General features: G+C 42.2%; 1 protein-coding gene across 5 annotated transcripts in view; it reads right to left on the bottom strand.

Annotated features, from left to right (window-relative positions):
- Nucleotides 1–16,618, bottom strand: part of DAP3 (death associated protein 3) — a 67,778-nt gene that overhangs the window by 45,061 nt on the left and 6,099 nt on the right. For all 5 annotated transcript variants that reach the window (XM_087881389.1, XM_087881388.1, XM_087881393.1 and 2 more), the window contains exons 5-11: nucleotides 15,916–16,024; nucleotides 15,099–15,191; nucleotides 13,257–13,387; nucleotides 12,221–12,301; nucleotides 11,041–11,196; nucleotides 10,088–10,147; nucleotides 9,217–9,306 (exon numbers count right to left, since the gene is read on the bottom strand). In XM_087881389.1, coding sequence (XP_087737515.1) covers nucleotides 9,217–9,306; nucleotides 10,088–10,147; nucleotides 11,041–11,196; nucleotides 12,221–12,301; nucleotides 13,257–13,387; nucleotides 15,099–15,191; nucleotides 15,916–16,024 — 720 coding nt within the window. The remainder of the gene's footprint in view (nucleotides 1–9,216; nucleotides 9,307–10,087; nucleotides 10,148–11,040; nucleotides 11,197–12,220; nucleotides 12,302–13,256; nucleotides 13,388–15,098; nucleotides 15,192–15,915; nucleotides 16,025–16,618) is intronic.

Here is a 16,618-nt window from a genome sequence, read left to right as displayed (position 1 = left end):
AAACACTCAATTTTTAAAAACAGCTAATAATAACATTTTTAAACATGGAATTCCACCCCGAATCACATTCTAGCATCCGTATTTACATTTGAAAAAAAAATTTTTTTGCTCCTGGGCAGCTTTTTTTCTGACCGCGGCATCACGCGTTTTTTCCTCGGGTAGCAAAAACACTCAATTTTTAAAAACAGCTAATAATAACATTTTTAAACATGGAATTCCACCCCGAATCACATTCTAGCATCCGTGTTTACATTTGAGAAAAAAATTTTTTTTTGCTCCTGGGCAGCTTTTTTTCTGACCGCGGCATCACGCGTTTTTTCCTCGGGCAGCAAAAACACTCAATTTTTAAAAACAGCTAATAATAACATTTTTAAGCATGGAATTCCACCCCGAATCACATTCTAGCATCCGTTGTTACATTTGAGTCAAAACAAATTTTTCTGCTCCTGTGCAGCTTTTTTTCTGACCGCGGCATCACGCGTTTTTTCCTCGGGTAGCAAAAACACTCAATTTTTAAAAACAGCTAATAATAACATTTTTAAACATGGAATTCCACCCCGAATCACATTCTAGCATCCGTATTTACATTTGAGAAAAAAAATTTTTTTTGCTCCTGGGCAGCTTTTTTTCTGACCGCGGCATCACGCGTTTTTTCCTCGGGTAGCAAAAACACTCAATTTTTAAAAACAGCTAATAATAACATTTTTAAACATGGAATTCCACCCCGAATCACATTCTAGCATCCGTATTTACATTTGAGAAAAAAAAATTTTTTTGCTCCTGGGCAGCTTTTTTTCTGACCGCGGCATCACGCGTTTTTTTCTCGGGTAGCAAAAACACTCAATTTTTAAAAACAGCTAATAATAACATTTTTAAACATGGAATTCCACCCCGAATCACATTCTAGCATCCGTATTTACATTTGAGAAAAAAAAATTTTTTTGCTCCTGGGCAGCTTTTTTTCTGACCGCGGCATCACGCGTTTTTTCCTCGGGTAGCAAAAACACTCAATTTTTAAAAACAGCTAATAATAACATTTTTAAGCATGGAATTCCACCCCGAATCACATTCTAGCATCCGTTGTTACATTTGAGTCAAAACAAATTTTTTTGCTCCTGGGCAATTTTTTTTCTGACCGCGGCATCACGCGTTTTTTCCTCGGGCAGCAAAAACACTCAATTTTTAAAAACAGCTAATAATAACATTTTTAAACATGGAATTCCACCCCGAATCACATTCTAGCATCCATATTTACATTTGAGAAAAAAATTTTTTTTTGCTCCTGGGCAGCTTTTTTTCTGACCGCGGCATCACGCGTTTTTTCCTCGGGTAGCAAAAACACTCAATTTTTAAAAACAGCTAATAATAACATTTTTAAACATGGAATTCCACCCCGAATCACATTCTAGCATCCATATTTACATTTGAGAAAAAAAATTTTTTTTGCTCCTGGGCAGCTTTTTTTCTGACCGCGGCATCACGCGTTTTTTCCTCGGGCAGCAAAAACACTCAATTTTTAAAAACAGCTAATAATAACATTTTTAAACATGGAATTCCACCCCGAATCACATTCTAGCATCCGTATTTACATTTGAGAAAAAAAAATTTTTTTGCTCCTGGGCAGCTTTTTTTCTGACCGCGGCATCACGCGTTTTTTCCTCGGGTAGCAAAAACACTCAATTTTTAAAAACAGCTAATAATAACATTTTTAAACATGGAATTCCACCCCGAATCACATTCTAGCATCCGTATTTACATTTGAGAAAAAAATTTTTTTTGCTCCTGGGCAGCTTTTTTTCTGACCGCGGCATCACGCGTTTTTTCCTCGGGCAGCAAAAACACTCAATTTTTAAAAACAGCTAATAATAACATTTTTAAACATGGAATTCCACCCCGAATCACATTCTAGCATCCGTATTTACATTTGAGAAAAAAAATTTTTTTTGCTCCTGGGCAGCTTTTTTTCTGACCGCGGCATCACGCGTTTTTTCCTCGGGTAGCAAAAACACTCAATTTTTAAAAACAGCTAATAATAACATTTTTAAACATGGAATTCCACCCCGAATCACATTCTAGCATCCGTTGTTACATTTGAGAAAAAAATTTTTTTTTGCTCCTGGGCAGCTTTTTTTCTGACCGCGGCATCACGCGTTTTTTCCTCGGGTAGCAAAAACACTCAATTTTTAAAAACAGCTAATAATAACATTTTTAAACATGGAATTCCACCCCGAATCACATTCTAGCATCCGTATTTACATTTGAGAAAAAAAATTTTTTTTGCTCCTGGGCAGCTTTTTTTCTGACCGCGGCATCACGCGTTTTTTCCTCGGGTAGCAAAAACACTCAATTTTTAAAAACAGCTAATAATAACATTTTTAAACATGGAATTCCACCCCGAATCACATTCTAGCATCCGTGTTTACATTGAGAAAAAAATTTTTTTTTGCTCCTGGGCAGTTTTTTTTCTGACCGCGGCAGCACGCGTTTTTTCCTCGGGCAGCAAAAACACTCAATTTTTAAAAACAGCTAATAATAACATTTTTAAACATGGAATTCCACCCCGAATCACATTCTAGCATCCGTGTTTACATTTGAGAAAAAAAATTTTTTTTGCTCCTGGGCAGTTTTTTTTCTGACCGCGGCAGCACGCGTTTTTTCCTCGGGCAGCAAAAACACTCAATTTTTAAAAACAGCTAATAATAACATTTTTAAACATGGAATTCCACCCCAAATCACATTCTAGCATCCGTATTTACATTTGAGAAAAAAAAATTTTTTTTGCTCCTGGGCAGCTTTTTTTCTGACCGCGGCATCACGCGTTTTTTCCTCGGGTAGCAAAAACACTCAATTTTTAAAAACAGCTAATAATAACATTTTTAAACATGGAATTCCACCCCGAATCACATTCTAGCATCCGTATTTACATTTGAGAAAAAAAATTTTTTTTGCTCCTGGGCAGCTTTTTTTCTGACCGCGGCATCACGCGTTTTTTCCTCGGGTAGCAAAAACACTCAATTTTTAAAAACAGCTAATAATAACATTTTTAAACATGGAATTCCACCCCGAATCACATTCTAGCATCCGTATTTACGTTTGAGAAAAAAAATTTTTTTTGCTCCTGGGCAGTTTTTTTTCTGACCGCGGCATCACGCGTTTTTTCCTCGGGCAGCAAAAACACTCAATTTTTAAAAACAGCTAATAATAACATTTTTAAACATGGAATTCCACCCCGAATCACATTCTAGCATCCGTATTTACATTTGAGAAAAAAATTTTTTTTTGCTCCTGGGCAGCTTTTTTTCTGACCGCGGCATCACGCGTTTTTTCCTCGGGTAGCAAAAACACTCAATTTTTAAAAACAGCTAATAATAACATTTTTAAACATGGAATTCCACCCCGAATCACATTCTAGCATCCGTATTTACATTTGAGAAAAAAAATTTTTTTTGCTCCTGGGCAGCTTTTTTTCTGACCGCGGCATCACGCGTTTTTTCCTCGGGTAGCAAAAACACTCAATTTTTAAAAACAGCTAATAATAACATTTTTAAACATGGAATTCCACCCCGAATCACATTCTAGCATCCGTATTTACATTTGAGAAAAAAAATTTTTTTTGCTCCTGGGCAGTTTTTTTTCTGACCGCGGCATCACGCGTTTTTTCCTCGGGCAGGAAAAACACTCAATTTTTAAAAACAGCTAATAATAACATTTTTAAACATGGAATTCCACCCCGAATCACATTCTAGCATCCGTATTTACATTTGAGAAAAAAAAATTTTTTTGCTCCTGGGCAGCTTTTTTTCTGACCGCGGCATCACGCGTTTTTTCCTCGGGTAGCAAAACACTCAATTTTTAAAAACAGCTAATAATAACATTTTTAAACATGGAATTCCACCCCGAATCACATTCTAGCATCCGTTGTTACATTTGAGAAAAAAAATTTTTTTTGCTCCTGGGCAGCTTTTTTTCTGACCGCGGCATCACGCGTTTTTTCCTCGGGTAGCAAAAACACTCAATTTTTAAAAACAGCTAATAATAACATTTTTAAACATGGAATTCCACCCCGAATCACATTCTAGCATCCGTGTTTACATTTGAGAAAAAAATTTTTTTTTGCTCCTGGGCAGTTTTTTTTCTGACCGCGGCAGCACGCGTTTTTTCCTCGGGCAGCAAAAACACTCAATTTTTAAAAACAGCTAATAATAACATTTTTAAACATGGAATTCCACCCCAAATCACATTCTAGCATCCGTATTTACATTTGAGAAAAAAAATTTTTTTTGCTCCTGGGCAGCTTTTTTTCTGACCGCGGCATCACGCGTTTTTTCCTCGGGTAGCAAAAACACTCAATTTTTAAAAACAGCTAATAATAACATTTTTAAACATGGAATTCCACCCCGAATCACATTCTAGCATCCGTATTTACATTTGAGAAAAAAAAAATTTTTTGCTCCTGGGCAGCTTTTTTTCTGACCACGGCATCACGCGTTTTTTCCTCGGGCAGCAAAAACACTCAATTTTTAAAAACAGCTAATAATAACATTTTTAAACATGGAATTCCACCCCAAATCACATTCTAGCATCCGTATTTACATTTGAGAAAAAAAATTTTTTTTGCTCCTGGGCAGCTTTTTTTCTGACCGCGGCATCACGCGTTTTTTCCTCGGGTAGCAAAAACACTCAATTTTTAAAAACAGCTAATAATAACATTTTTAAACATGGAATTCCACCCCGAATCACATTCTAGCATCCGTATTTACATTTGAGAAAAAAATTTTTTTTTGCTCCTGGGCAGCTTTTTTTCTGACCGCGGCATCACGCGTTTTTTCCTCGGGCAGCAAAAACAGTCAATTTTTAAAAACAGCTAATAATAACATTTTTAAGCATGGAATTCCACCCCGAATCACATTCTAGCATCCGTTGTTACATTTGAGTCAAAACAAATTTTTCTGCTCCTGGGCAGTTTTTTTTCTGACCGCGGCATCACGCGTTTTTTCCTCGGGCAGCAAAAACACTCAATTTTTAAAAACAGCTAATAATAACATTTTTAAACATGGAATTCCACCCCGAATCACATTCTAGCATCCGTATTTACATTTGAGAAAAAATTTTTTTTTTGCTCCTGGGCAGCTTTTTTTCTGACCGCGGCATCACGCGTTTTTTCCTCGGGTAGCAAAAACACTCAATTTTTAAAAACAGCTAATAATAACATTTTTAAACATGGAATTCCACCCCGAATCACATTCCAGCATCCGTTTTTCCATTTGAGAAAAAAAAATTTTTTTGCTACTGGGCAGCTTTTTTTCTGACCGCGGCATCACGCGTTTTTTCCTCGGGTAGCAAAAACACTCAATTTTTAAAAACAGCTAATAATAACATTTTTAAACATGGAATTCCACCCCGAATCACATTCTAGCATCCGTATTTACATTTGAGAAAAAAAAAATTTTTTGGTCCTGGGCAGTTTTTTTTCTGACCGCGGCATCACGCGTTTTTTCCTCGGGCAGCAAAAACACTCGATTTTTAAAAACAGCTAATAATAACATTTTTAAGCATGGAATTCCACCCCGAATCACATTCTAGCATCCGTTGTTACATTTGAGTCAAAAAAATTTTTTTTGCTCCTGGGCAGCTTTTTTTCTGACCGCGGCATCACGCGTTTTCTTCCTCTGGGAGCAAAAACACTCGATTTCTAAAAACAGCTAATAATAACATTTTTAAGCATGGAATTCCACCCCGAATCACATTCCAGCATCCGTTTTTCCATTTGAGAAAAAAAAAATTTTTTGCTCCTGGGCAGCTTTTTTTCTGACCGCGGCATCACGCGTTTTTTCCTCGGGTAGCAAAAACACTCAATTTTTAAAAACAGCTAATAATAACATTTTTAAACATGGAATTCCACCCCGAATCACATTCCAGCATCCATTTTTCCATTTGAGAAAAAAAAATTTTTTTGCTCCTGGGCAGCTTTTTTTCTGACCGCGGCATCACGCGTTTTTTCCTCGGGTAGCAAAAACACTCAATTTTTAAAAACAGCTAATAATAACATTTTTAAACATGGAATTCCACCCCGAATCACATTCCAGCATCCGTTTTTCCATTTGAGAAAAAAAAAATTTTTTGCTCCTGGGCAGCTTTTTTTCTGACCGCGGCATCACGCGTTTTTTCCTCGGGTAGCAAAAACACTCAATTTTTAAAAACAGCTAATAATAACATTTTTAAACATGGAATTCCACCCCGAATCACATTCCAGCATCCGTTTTTCCATTTGAGAAAAAAAAAATTTTTTGCTCCTGGGCAGCTTTTTTTCTGACCGCGGCATCACGCGTTTTTTCCTCGGGTAGCAAAAACACTCAATTTTTAAAAACAGCTAATAATAACATTTTTAAACATGGAATTCCACCCCGAATCACATTCCAGCATCCGTTTTTCCATTTGAGAAAAAAAAATTTTTTTGCTCCTGGGCAGCTTTTTTCTGACCGCGGCATCACGCGTTTTTTCCTCGGGTAGCAAAAACACTCAATTTTTAAAAACAGCTAATAATAACATTTTTAAACATGGAATTCCACCCCGAATCACATTCCAGCATCCGTTTTTCCATTTGAGAAAAAAAAATTTTTTTGCTCCTGGGCAGCTTTTTTTCTGACCGCGGCATCACGCGTTTTTTCTTCGGGTAGCAAAAACACTCAATTTTTAAAAACAGCTAATAATAACATTTTTAAACATGGAATTCCACCCCGAATCACATTCTAGCATCCGTATTTACATTTGAGAAAAAAAAATTTTTTGGTCCTGGGCAGTTTTTTTTCTGACCGCGGCATCACGCGTTTTTTCCTCGGGCAGCAAAAACACTCGATTTTTAAAAACAGCTAATAATAACATTTTTAAGCATGGAATTCCACCCCGAATCACATTCTAGCATCCGTTGTTACATTTGAGTCAAAAAAAATTTTTTTGCTCCTGGGCAGCTTTTTTTCTGACCGCGGCATCACACGTTTTCTTCCTCTGGGAGCAAAAACACTCGATTTTTAAAAACAGCTAATAATAACATTTTTAAGCATGGAATTCCACCCCGAATCACATTCCAGCATCCGTTTTTCCATTTGAGAAAAAAAAAATTTTTTTGCTCCTGGGCAGCTTTTTTTCTGACCGCGGCATCACGCGTTTTTTCCTCGGGCAGCAAAAACACTCAATTTTTAAAAACAGCTAATAATAACATTTTTAAACATGGAATTCCACCCCGAATCACATTCCAGCATCCGTTTTTCCATTTGAGAAAAAAAAATTTTTTTGCTCCTGGGCAGCTTTTTTTCTGACCGCGGCATCACGCGTTTTTTCCTCGGGTAGCAAAAACACTCGATTTTTAAAAACAGCTAATAATAACATTTTTAAACATGGAATTCCACCCCGAATCACATTCCAGCATCCGTTTTTCCATTTGAGAAAAAAAAATTTTTTTGCTCCTGGGCAGCTTTTTTTCTGACCGCGGCATCACGCGTTTTTTCCTCGGGTAGCAAAAACACTCAATTTTTAAAAACAGCTAATAATAACATTTTTAAACATGGAATTCCACCCCGAATCACATTCCAGCATCCGTTTTTCCATTTGAGAAAAAAAAATTTTTTTGCTCCTGGGCAGCTTTTTTTCTGACCGCGGCATCACGCGTTTTTTCCTCGGGTAGCAAAAACACTCAATTTTTAAAAACAGCTAATAATAACATTTTTAAACATGGAATTCCACCCCGAATCACATTCCAGCATCCGTTTTTCCATTTGAGAAAAAAAAAAATTTTTGCTCCTGGGCAGCTTTTTTTCTGACCGCGGCATCACGCGTTTTTTCCTCGGGTAGCAAAACCACTCAATTTTTAAAAACAGCTAATAATAACATTTTTAAACATGGAATTCCACCCCGAATCACATTCAAGCATCCGTTTTTCCATTTGAGAAAAAAAAATTTTTTTGCTCCTGGGCAGCTTTTTTTCTGACCGCGGCATCACGCGTTTTTTCCTCGGGTAGCAAAAACACTCAATTTTTAAAAACAGCTAATAATAACATTTTTAAGCATGGAATTCCACCCCGAATCACATTCTAGCATCCGTTGTTACATTTGAGTCAAAAAAATTTTTTTTGCTCCTGGGCAGCTTTTTTTCTGACCCCGGCATCACGCGTTTTCTTCCTCTGGGAGCAAAAACACTCGATTTTTAAAAACAGCTAATAATAACATTTTTAAGCATGGAATTCCACCCCGAATCACATTCTAGCATCCGTATTTACATTTGAGAAAAAAAAAATTTTTTGGTCCTGGGCAGTTTTTTTTCTGACCCCGGCATCACGCGTTTTTTTCCGCGGGCAGCAAAAACACTCGATTTTTAAAAACAGCTAATAATAACATTTTTAAGCATGGAATTCCACCCCGAATCACATTCTAGCATCCGTATTTACATTTGAGAAAAAAAAATTTTTTTTGCTCCTGGGCAGCTTTTTTTCTGACCGCGGCATCACGCGTTTTTTCCTCGGGCAGCAAAAACACTCGATTTTTAAAAACAGCTAATAATAACATTTTTAAGCATGGAATTCCACCCCGAATCACATTCTAGCATCCGTTGTTACATTTGAGTCAAAAAAATTTTTTTTGCTCCTGGGCAGCTTTTTTTCTGACCCCGGCATCACGCGTTTTCTTCCTCTGGGAGCAAAAATACTCGATTTTTAAAAACAGCTAATAATAACATTTTTAAGCATGGAATTCCACCCCGAATCACATTCTAGCATCCGTATTTACATTTGAGAAAAAAAATTTTTTTTGGTCCTGGGCAGTTTTTTTTCTGACCCCGGCATCACGCGGTTTTTCCTCGGGCAGCAAAAACACTCGATTTTTAAAAACAGCTAATAATAACATTTTTAAACATGGAATTCCACCCCGAATCACATCCAAGAAAATAAACCAATTCAGGGAGCACCAAGGACCCCACAGTCCTCATCCTTGGAAACTCCACTCCCTTCTAGCACCGATGATGTTAGCTAGTTACTTCCTCCTTTTCCTCCATTTCATCCTTCTCTCCCTCCTAGCAGTGATGATGTTAGTTAGTATGTTAATGAAACATCTAGAAGACAACCAGGGAGGCCAGATAGTATTCAAGGACCAAAATAGGCTAATTAGGGTGATCAGAGTTGGGACTCCATTAAGAGCTGGTGTCCCTCAGACCAGCACCCGACTCACCCGTCCCAGCAACTCATGCGGCAAATAAAGCGGTCGGGGCGTGAAGGGGGCTCCCGTTTGGCTGAGCGTGGCCACGATGGCCCCTCCCGTCTGAAAACACACACACAAAATAAACAGGTCAGAGCCGCAACTTCTATCCACGGTCAGCCTCCTAGTAGCTGTGGCATCTCGCTCGGCTCTGAATCGGTTTTAATGATCTATCACTATTGTTCTATATGTATGGTGAGAGCTTATGTACTGGAGACAAATTCCTTGTGTGTCTAAATCACACTTGGCCAATAAAGAATTCTATTCTATTCTATTCTATTCTGTTCTGTCCTGTCCTGTCCTGTCCTGTCCTATCCTATCCTATCCTTTTTTTTTCTTTTCTATCCTATCCTATCCTATCCTATCCTATCCTATCTTTTTTTATTCTATTCTATTCTATTCTATTCTATTCTATTCTATTCTATTCTATTCTATTCTATTCTATTCTATATTCTATCCTATCCTAATTCTCTTTTCTCTTTCATAATTTATTTATTTATTTATTTTTATTTTATTAGTCATATTTCTATGCCACCCACTCTCCGAGGACTCTGGCGGCTTACACCAAAGACAATATACTAAATAGCATATTGCCCCCCAACCATCTGCGTCCTCATTTTACCCACCTCGGAAGGATGGAAGGCTGAGTCAACCTTGAGCCGGTGAGATTTGATCCGCTGATCTGCTGAACTAGCAGTCGGCTGAAGTAGCTGCAGTCCTGCACTCTAACCACTGCGCCACCTCGGCTCTAATTCTATCCCATCCCATCCCATCCATTATTATTCTTTCCTGATTCCATTCTATTCTAATTCTAAGCTTCCTGGGAGGAAGGCGCTGTCCTCACCCAATCGTTCTCCACCATCTTCCTGAGATTGTGTATCAGCGTCAGCTCCTCCACAGAGACCTGATGAGGAAGAGAGGAAAATTTCAACGCTTTCAGCAAGATTGGGAAAACACGTTACGTCACCCTCATTAAGGACTCCACACTGGGAAGGTTAGAACGTATAGTGTCGGAGGGGACCTCGGAGGTCTTCTAGTCTAACCCCCTACTCAAGGAGATCCTATACTATTCCAGACAAATGGTTGTCCAATCTCTTCTTAAAAACCTCCAGTGGTGGAGGATCCTCAATTTCTAGTGGTAAGCTGTTCCACTGGTTAATTGTTCTCACTGTCGGGAAATTTCTCCTTATCTCTAGGTTGCTTGTCTCTTTGGTTAGTTTCCATCTGTTACAGAACAAATGGCTAAATAAACAGTCTTAAGTCGAGGACTACCGTTATTTAAAGCGCTCCATGGCATAGGACCTAGTTATCTCCGAGACCGCCTTCTGCCACCGACGACCTCCCATCGACCCGTGCGCTCCCACAGAGAGGACCTCCTCGGGGTGCCATCAGCCAAGCAATGCAGGCTGGTGACCCCCAGGGGGAGGGCCTTCTCTGTGGGGGCACCTACCCTCGGGAATCAGCTGCCCCCAGAGATAAGGAGAAGTGCCTTCCGCCGTGCCCTTAAAACTTTCCTTTTCCAACAAGCCGGGCTGGCCTAACAAATCCTTTTAAATGATTTTAAATTTGTATGTTTTTTAAATTCTTGGCCAAATGGAGATATTTCCTTTTAATCTGTTCTTAATGTTTATATTATGTGTTTTTATCTGGCTGTACACCGCCCTGAGTTCCCAGGAAGAAGGGCGGTATATAAATTTGAAGTAAAAAAATAAAATAAAAATAAAAATGTGCTAAGCCCCGCTTAAACCGAATGTCACTTAGCGTGACGTACAAGGCAGGTCGTCGAGGGGAACCTACGTTCTGCTTGTTATGTTTCAACGCCGCCTTCCCCCAAAGGGAGTTGATCCCGTCCACCGCCACCAACAGTCGGAAGGACCCCTGGCAAGATTGCTGCTTCAGCTCTTTCAAGATCACCCCGACGACGTCGCTGGCGTATTTCACCCAAGCCAAGCCCTGAGGAAGGAAGAAAGAAAGGAGACGGGTGGGGCGGTGTTGCCATCCAGCGCCAATAGCTGAGCTATAAGCTTTGTGGTTTGTAGGATGGGGATGAAATCCCGGCTTTCTTTCGAAAACATTCGAGGCGGCTTCTGTAATGCTCCCGACTCTTCTATTCCACAAAACCACACCCCTGTGAGGTGGGTCGGGCTGAGAGGAAGGGAGTACTAGGCCAAAGTGACCCAATTGGCTTTCATGCCTAAGGTAGGACTAGAACTCGTCGTCTCCTGGTGATTGCCCCAGAATGAATCAGCCGGTTTTCATGCTTAAAATGGAACTAGAACTCCCCGTCTCCAAGTGATTGTCCCTGAATCATTTATCCAGCTTTCATACCTAAGGTGAGACTAGAACTCCCCGTCTCCTGGTGATGGGGCCAAAGTCACCCAATTGACTTTCATGTCTAAGGTGGGACTAGAAGTCCCCTTCTCCTGGTGATGGGGCCAAAGTCACCGAGCCAGCTTTCATGCCTAAGGTGAGACTAGAACTCCCAGTCTCCTGGTGATGGGGCCAAAGTCACCCAGCCGGCTTTCATGCCTAAGGCGAGACTAGAACTCCCAGTCTCCTGGTGATTGGCCCAAAGTCACCCAATTGACTTTCATGCCTAAGGTGAGACTAGAACTCCCAGTCTCCTGGTGATGGGGCCAAAGTCACCCAGCCGGCTTTCATGCCTAAGGTGAGACTAGAACTCACTGTCTCCTGGTGATTGTCCCTGAATCATCTAGCCAGCTTTCATGCCTAAAGTGGGACTAGAACTCCCCATCTCCCATTTTCTAATCCAGCCCCTGAAGCACCACAACAAACCTGCTCTCTTTTAACATGCTAGGGAAATCCGTAAAGCCCCTCAGAGACCTCTATGAAGTGAAAACAGACATGAATAATGTTCATCCGAGTTAGCAATAAACGACCCCACAGGCAATTGCTGTCGTTCAATAACAATAGTCAATGAATCCCACCCTTCTTCCACTTTTAACGCCCGCCTCACCTTCTCAGACAAGTCCATCAGCGAACAGCCTTCTTCGGTGACATCCCGTTTGCCCCAGATGTACTTCTGTTGTGTTTTGATCTGCAGTGCAGAGAGATAACTTTTTTAAAAAAAATCCACTACCGTATTTTTCGGATTATAAAACGAACTTTTTTGTTTCCCAAAAAGGGGTGAAAATGTCTGTGCGTCTTAGAGATCGAATATTGTCAATATTTTTGGAAAAAATGGGCCGAAAAAAGCCTCAAAAACGGGCCGAAAAAAGCCAAAAAAAACAGGCCAAAAAAAGCCTCGAAAATGGGCAGAAAAAAGAGGCTGGAAAAAGCCTTGAAAATGGGCTGAAAAAAGGCCCGAAAATGGGGCGCGCAGAGGCCAAAACCTTTTTTTGTTGCTGTTTTCCTCTTTTAAATTTAGATGCGTCTTATAGTCCAAAAAATACGGTAAATGAAAAGTCAGGTTGCAAAGCAGGACGTGAAAACAACAAATATCCAGAAATTGTATTGCTCCTGACCCTGGAAATTCCATATAGCTTTCCAACAAAAAAACAAAAACAAAACATGATAGAATACAGGTAGTCCTCGAATTATGACCACAAGTGGGATCAGAATTTCTGTAATTTAAGGTGGTTGTTCAGTGAGTTGCGCCTCATTTTATGACTTCTGTCATAGCCGTTAAGCGGATCATTGCCGCTTTTAAATGAATCACGGGGTTCTTAACAAATAAGCCTCCCCCGTGGACTTGGGTTTGTCAGGAGGTCGCAAAAGGGAGGAATCCACAGTGACCCCGGGACACTGCAACCGTCATAAATACGAGTCAGTTGCCAAGGGTCTGAATTTGGATCGCGCGACCCGTGGGGAAGCTGCAACGGTCGTTAAGTGTGGAGAACGGTCCTAAGTCCCTTTTCTCAGTGTCGTTGTGACTTTGAATGTTCATTCAACAAACGGTTGTAAGTCGAGGACCACCTGTAACCAAGTCCATGTTGTTGTTGTTGGTTTTTTTCTCCTCTCCTTCCCCAAAGCTTAAGAGAGATTCTGCCAACCTGGGCTAAAACTTTTTCATTGGTGATTCTGAAATTCTTCAGCCAGTTGGCCGCTTCCACGGGCTGGTCTAGCCGCTCATTGTTGTAAGAGGATGGCAGCAATTCTTTGCAATTCTTCACCCACAGGTGAGCTGGAACAGGGAGAGAAATAATAATAATAATAATAATAATAATTTTATTTCTATACCGCCCTTCTCCCGAAGGACTCAGGACGGTGTACAGCCTATTAAAAACACAGAACAAAACAACAATTAAAATTTAAAATCATTAAATAATTAGGCTCCAATTAAAATCCCAGAAATTTAAAATACCCCAATTTAAAATCGTTATGTTAATAGCCCAGCCTGGCGGAACAACAGGGTCTTTAGTGCGCAGCGAAACACCCGGAGGTCAGAAATCTTACGTATCTCCGGGGGCAGTTCGTTCCACAGGGCTGGGGCTCCCACAGAGAAGGCCCTCCCCCTGGGTGTCGCCAGCCGACATAACTTGGCTGATGGCACCCTGAGGAGACCCTCTCTGTGGGAGCAGACTGGTCGGTGGGAGGCTATTGGTGGCAGAAGTCGATCTTGAAGGTACCCGGGTCCTATGCCATGGAGCGCTTTAAAGGTGGTCACCAACACCTTGAATCGCACCCGGAAGACCACTGGGAGCCAGTGCAGCTCGCGCAGGAGGGGTGTCACGTGGGCGCAATGAGTTGCACCCATAACCACCTGCGCGGCCGCATTCTGGACCAGTTGGAGCCTCCGAGTGCTCTTCAAGGGGAGCCCCATGTAGAGAGCATTACAATAGTCCAGCCGGGAGGTGACAAGGGCGTGAGTGAAGGACACACGCACGCACAAACGTCTCGTTTTAAACATCAGGTGTCCAAGCATCTGCCAGGCATCGGCTGAAAATGCAGCCATTTTTGGCCGATGGAACGTGTCCCAATGAAATGGCCTCCTTTTGCAAAAAAAAAAACAACAACAAAAAAAAACCCAACCAGGGATGGGTTGATGAGGGTTCGCAGGGGTTCGGGAGAACCTCTAGCTAAGATTCTGTGCAGTTCTGAGAATTCCCCAAATCCCACTCTTGGCTGGGCCCCCCCCCATCCCTCCCCTCCCGTCCCCGGAGTCCCCACGCGGCCCGTCTTGGATGTGAAAGAGTTGGCAAAACAGCTCAGTTCAAATTGGATCTGACCGAGAAGGAAACTCAGCAGAAGCACCTCACTGAGGACTAGGAGCATAGATTTTCCAAGCAGAGGGAAGACCTGCGGGAGTGCAAGGCCAGATACCGGCACCTTGGAGGCTCAGCGGGCTGAGATGGTCAGCCAGTTCCAGGCCATGATGCTGTCCCCACTGGAACAAGGCCCTCTGGCTCTTCGCCACCAGCGGCTCTTCCCTCCAGCCTTCGCCCAAAGCCCCACGCCAGGAGGCCGAAGCAGACCCCAAGTCGGAATTTCTGCCCCCCTCCGACCCTCACAAAAAGACCCCAAAGGGGGAGACTCTCTGCATTAACACAAACATTCATGGCACGTATCCATCCCAGGGGCCGTAGTTTTGAGGACCCCTGATTTAGTGCAATATAAAAAAATGCAAATAATTGTTCTGCGGGCCACCAAAATTTTCTCGCGGACCACCAGTTGGTGAGTGCTGGACTAGAAGACCCCCCCAAGGTCCCTTCCCACTCGGTTATTCTGAACAAGGTTGACTCAGCCTTCCACCCTTCCGAGGTCAAGTAAAACGAGGACCCAGATTGTTGGGGGCAATGTGTAAATAAAACAACGCTTCTACATTGTAAGTTGGCCGAAGAGTGCTATAAAGTACGATGGGGCAAGCATGCAAGTGCTATCGCTATGGCTCTTACCGTCTGGAATGTGAACGATGACCCAATTCTGCCGGGCACAATAATGCACAGCGTGGCAGAGGACCATGGTCTTTCCTGTACTCTTCTCTCCGTCTTCAAGACCGTTTAAGGAAGCCACTGTGGAAGAATGTGCCTGCGTGCATGGACAGGGACTCCTGGAGTTATGGCTGTTTTTGTTTTATCGACCGTTCCAAGTTACAAGGGCACTGAAAATTGTGGTCACGTGACTGCAGGATGCTGTAAAATTTGAGCCGGGGTGCCAAGCGTCCAAATTCGCCATCATGTGATTGGGCGTGTGTATGTGAGTAGCCGTCGCAACTTAGAACAGAGGTCATAAATAGGGGACTTGGGGAGGTCCTTTGTAACTTTGAACAGTCACTAAGCGAGGACTACACTAAGATATTTAGAATGAGAAGGGACCCTGCAGACGGCTGGGTCTAGCCCTGTTCTTATTCTGTTATTCTGTAATTACTTTAGCATCAGCATCATCGGCTTTTAACGATCCCATAATCCCTTGCGGGGTGGAGTCTGGGCAACTGAATGGAGCTAGCAGAATGTTTTAATGGCCGGATGCCCTTCCTGTCACCAATGCGGAGTTTTGTTCAGCAGATATATTCTCAGTGTGCCCAGAGAGAGAGAGAAATATCTGCCTCTACCTAGGATCGAATTCACAGCCTCCTGATTGTGAGGCGAGAGGCTCCACCTCTAGGCTACTGCACCACTCCGTTAACTACTTTAGCATGAGGACCAGAAACTTGCCCGGTCTCCTTCAGCGAAAGAACAGCAACGAGAGACCTGGCTCCGTTTCAAAGGATACAGAGGAGATATCGGACGGCTGGATGAGACACGTTGGTGTGTTTTAAGTAGCTGATAAGTTCTACCGCCGGCTGTCGAACCATGACGCAAGCTTCGTTGAAAGTTTTCATCTGCCGGGGAAAAGAGAAAAGAGAGAAAGTCAAGACCTTCACGCACACAGGGAGAGGGGGAGATAGAAAGAAAAGGTGGGAGGGAGAGAGGGGGGAGAAAGAGAGGGAGAGAGAGAGAGAGAGAAGGGAGGGGGAGAGGGAGGGAGAGAGGGGGGGAGAGAGAGGGGAGGGAGAGAGAGGGGGGAGAGAGAGAGAGAGGAGAAAAAGAGGGGGATAGAGAGAGAAGGAGGGAGGGAGAGAGAGAGAAGGAGAAAGAGGGAGGGAGGACGGAGGGAGGGGGAGAGAGAGAGGGAGATAGGGAGAGAGAGGAGAAAGAGGGAGAGGAGGGAGGGAGGGAGAGAGAGAGGAGGAGGAGGGAGAGAGAGAGAGGGAGGAAGGGGGGAGAAAGAGAGGGGAGAGAGAGGGGGGAGGGAGAGAGAGAGGGAGAGAGAGAGAGGAGAAAGAGAGGGAGATAGAGAGAGAAGGAGGGAGGGAGAGAGAGAAGGAGAAAGGGAGGGAGAGAGAGAGAAGGAGAAAGAGAGGGAGAGGAGGGAGGGAGGGGGGAGAGGGAGGGAGAGAGGGAGGGAGGGAGATCATTTCAGCAAGATCAGTGTG

The sequence above is a fragment of the Pantherophis guttatus genome, chromosome 18 (assembly GCF_059756535.1).
Source record: "Pantherophis guttatus breed Tessera chromosome 18, ASM5975653v1, whole genome shotgun sequence".
Classification (NCBI taxonomy): Eukaryota; Metazoa; Chordata; class Lepidosauria; order Squamata; family Colubridae; genus Pantherophis; species Pantherophis guttatus.
This window is presented reverse-complemented; position numbering and strand designations above follow the sequence as displayed.